At 55.5% G+C, this 4289-nt stretch overlaps 1 protein-coding gene across 1 annotated transcript; it reads left to right on the plus strand.

Annotated features, from left to right (window-relative positions):
• Positions 1 to 265: 265 nt before the first annotated feature.
• On the plus strand, positions 266 to 1745 carry LOC123169948 (uncharacterized). The gene has a single exon (XM_044587799.1). It carries the CDS (start codon positions 434 to 436, stop codon positions 1454 to 1456), a length of 1023 nt encoding a protein of 340 aa, XP_044443734.1. The 5' UTR covers positions 266 to 433; the 3' UTR covers positions 1457 to 1745.
• Positions 1746 to 4289: the final 2544 nt, after the last annotated feature.

Consider the following 4289-nt stretch of genomic DNA (forward strand, 5'->3'; position numbering starts at 1 on the left):
CTGAACGTTCACCTGATAAAATTTTCCTTTCATCTTATCTTCATTAGTTAATTTTCTCTCAATAGTTTTACATGGCCCGTGTACATTCTTCTTAAACTTGAAAAAAAAATTCTAAATTTTGAAATCCTGTAAAAATTGTTCATGATACATAGAAATGAGTGTATGAGCATCTGCGTCTGTACTGGGTTGAAAAAAAAGAGGGATAATATAATGCTGCATTTCATCTGAGTGCTGGTACTAATTAACAGCCAGCATCCCCCCTAAATATAGGAGATCATTTGCCTCCATTGGTGATTAACCTCTCGTAGCTCTGGCCACCTCCTCCGCTCGCTCCGTCCATCCGGCCCGCCGTTCGAGCCGTCCGTCGAGATGGCGGCATCCTACCGCCGCCGCCACACGCCACGGCGCTAGCCCTCCAGAAAGAGAGGCAGCAATGGCGGTCCCATCGTCGTCCTTGTTGTCGTCGCTGCTGCTCCTCGCGCTCTTCCTGCATCATCATTGCTCCGCTGCCCACGATCGCGGCAGCGCCGCCGTCGTCGTCAACATCTCCGCCGTGGAGGACGTCGTCCGCGACCGCGCGTTCGAGCTGCTCCACCGCACCGACAAGCTCGTGGGCGTGCCCCTCACGGCCTGCCCGTCGGCGTGCGGCCTCGTCGAGGTCCAGGCCTCGGCGCTGCGCGTGCGGAGCAGCTCCCTCTGGGCCGACGGCGTCAACGCCACCGACGCCGCCGCCGGCACCGCGGGGTTCACCGTGCCGCCTCGCGTCGTGCCGTCCCCGTTCGCCCGCCGCGTCGACGTCGTCTTCGAGCGGTTCGTCGGCAGCAACTCGTCCGGCGCGCTCTTCGCCGTGCCGCCCGGGTACGCGCTGGCCGCCCCCGTGGCCGCGCTGCTCGCGTACGACGTGTCGACCGGGAACAACGGCAGCAGGGCCGTCGGGCTCCGGGCGCTCGGTGCGCCCGTCCGCGTGGAGTTCGGTGACCTCTCGTCGGCGGCGGCGAACGGGACACAGCCGTTCAACGCCACGGCGGCGAGGTGCGTGACCTTCGCGGTGGCCAGCGGGCAGGCCAAGGCCGTGGCCACGCACGCCATGGCGTCGGACACCGCGTGCACGGTGACCGGCACGGGCCACTACGGCGTGGCGGTGCGGCTGCAACCGCCACCGCCTTCGCCGACGCCGCCGACGCCGCAGCCGCCTGCGGCGGTGCGGGAGCGCTGGTGGGCATGGATGGCGGTGGCCGGCGTCGGCGGGGTGGTGGCGGTGGGTTTCCTGGCGGCCACCGTGGTCGCGGCGGTGCGGTGGAGCAGGAGGCGCAGGAGGGAGGAGATGGACCTGCGGGCGTTGGCCGGGGAGGAGCTGGGGCGGATGGCGGTGCGGGGGAGCAGGATGCCGGCGGCGAAGATGGTGAGGACGCGGCCGGAGCTGGAGGACGGGAGCCCCATGGCGTGGCGGCGCTAGCTCCCCCGCCGGTCGCACTGTCGCCGTCTGGTTTAACTAGGTGTACCTTTTTTTTTTCTCAGCATCAGATATTCAGACTTGTATTGTTGTTGTACATTATTACACACAGTACTTTGTAGTACTCTATATATGATATATTGTGTAAACTCAGATTAAAAATGTACATCGAAATAGGTTATCTTTCTTGAGAGCAACATCTCACTGCATTTCTTTGAGAACAGTAGTAGCAGATTGCAATGGACTGTCTACTTCCTTTTTACATAATAGGGCGTTTCAGTGCCCAGACTCATCTGCATCCGATTAGACAAAAATTCGTAAAAAATTCAAAATAAATTCAAAAAAATCAATTTTTTGGTGCGGTAGACAATTTGATGTGTGAGGCCCGCTACAAATTTCAATTTATTTGGACATCTGAGCAGCTCTCAGCAAAAAGACAAATCGGGCCAAAACAGCACGTGAATAGTAAACATTTTTACAGACCCCAAATTTATTTATTTTTGCTGAGAGCTCCTTAGATGTCCAAATGATTTGAAAATTAGAGCGGACCTCACGCATCAAATTTTATACCGCACAATTTTTTTTGGAATTTTTTCAATTTTTCTAGTTTTTGTTTTGATTTTTTTCGTCGGCGTGGGTGCATATGAGCTCGGGTGTAGAGATGGATTTTCGCTTTTTACATATAATTTGCTCTTCTCAACTTCTGATGCTCCCTCCACCTCCAGTACAGAACAAAAAAAATTGTGACTGAGATATAATGCCGATATGCACATTATTTGGTGTCACTAAATTCACAAAAATACATACAAATTATATACATCATCATTTCTTCTCCTAACAAGTTCGAGCGATATATCCAATGGTGACAGCAGGGTTACAGATTTGATGTTCTTCCCAACTAGACTTGTTGGGGATATAACTACTGGAGTCACCCGTCCAGGAGGGGCCGGGTTATGCTATGACGATCATCACATGAAGCCCAATCTCAAGTTTGAGGATGGCGGTTCAGTAATGGGCCTAAGGCCTAGAGGCGGCTTAAGGCCCGTAGTGATAAACCGCCGTTAAGGTATGACTTGTAGTGTAAGGCAAGAATAGTTAAGAGTCCGAGCCGGACACTGTTTATAAGACGGCCGGGACTCTGAGAGCCGCTGGGCGTTAACCTCTCTATATAAAGGGACGACCCAGCGGCGGTTCAGGACAAGTAAGATCAGATCGATAGCCAGGCATAGCGGTTTAGCTCCCTGGTCATCGAAACCCTAAGTAATTCCACGTCAACTGGAGTAGGCTTTTACCTTCACCGTAAGGGGCCGAACCAGTATAATCCTCGTGTCCTTTGTCCCGTTTAACCCCTTTAAGCTTCCTAGTTGCGATGGCTCCACGACTAAGTCCTTGCACGAGGACATCTGCCGTGACTATTCCACGACAGTTGGCGCCCACCGTGGTGCCAGCGCATGGTGGATTTGAGTTCTTGAAGGGCAGCTTCGAAGGGCTCAAGGGATACGCTGTGGGCCGGATGACCAAGAGTCGTCGCGGCAAGCTCTACATCGACGACGCAGGCTGGGGCCCCGACGTCGGCTCAATCGAGTACGGGTACCGGGTCCCCTTCGGCGGAATCCACGTTTTCATTGGCAAGATTGGCGAGCCGGGCCATGAGCCGGACCTCTGCACCGACCTCGTCGATACGGCTCAGCGTGCGAGACCCGCCCGGACTCTGCCTGCCTTGAAGTGTGCTTTCGTGGGATGCGTCCATGGAGGACTCTCTGAAGGATGTGGATCTAGCGATGAGACGGCCGCCCGCTCTGACGGCGAGTCGTCCAGAGATGAGACCAACTCGTTATATCAACTTCAAGATGGCAGGCTCAGGGGTTGTTCCGATGGCGACAGGATTCCGGACCCCTTTGAGCCGCCAAGCCGGGTTGGAATCTTCATGGCCGGCACACAACCTGTTCAAAACCTCGCCGCTGGGGCAGGAGGCCCTGTGCACTCGCCGGCTCAGGTGCTAATGGATCTCACAGATAAGATGACGGCCCTGTTAACTGCCACGGTCGTCCCGGCGGATCAAGCTCAACATGATGCAGAAGTGGCACAACTAAAATTGGACATAGCGCAGGCCAAGGAAGACCTGGCAGCGGAAGGAGTTAGGATGGCTGCAGAGCGGGCGGCTCTGGACGCCCAGACTCAGTTTATTCAGGCGCAGTCTTTCCGGCTCACGATGGATCAGAACGCATCCAATGAGGTCATGAGAAGGAGGTATTAGAAGGCTCAATCTCGGCTCCGTCCGGTTTATGATCCTCGCAACCTCGTCAACACACCCGGTGCAGGGCCTAGCAACCCGCCAGAGATAAATCAGATCACGGCACCCGGGGTGGGAACGCTGGTTCAGCCACCAGTGATGGGGCCTCCCCGTGTGAATACTGCACCGCCTCCATATGTGCCAACACCACCGGGTCATTATTCTAACCCGTTGGAAAACATGATCACTGCAGCAGCGCGACTGGCGGCTCTTCCGGTTGAGGGTGACTCCCCAACGACGGTCGAAACCCGCAGGGTCAGAGAACTTCTTCAGACGGCTTTGGCGCAGCAGGAGGCATATTCATATAGCCGGGACAGGATTCATTCGACCCCTCGACATGCAATTCGTCAAAACCGGAGTCCGAGTTATAGCAGACACATGGCGTCGGCGACCGGCTCAAGCAACGTCCGGCGCCATGACTTTCCTGGGGGGCATGGCCTGGCACATAATGGAGCCTGTAATGTGGTTGATCAAGACAGAGCGCGTCAGGAAGCTGAGCAGGCGGCTCAGATGACGGCTTACCAGCCTTTTCCGGTTTACCCG

The sequence above is a fragment of the Triticum aestivum genome, chromosome 7D, assembly GCF_018294505.1.
Source record: "Triticum aestivum cultivar Chinese Spring chromosome 7D, IWGSC CS RefSeq v2.1, whole genome shotgun sequence".
In the NCBI taxonomy this organism is placed as follows: Eukaryota; Viridiplantae; Streptophyta; class Magnoliopsida; order Poales; family Poaceae; genus Triticum; species Triticum aestivum.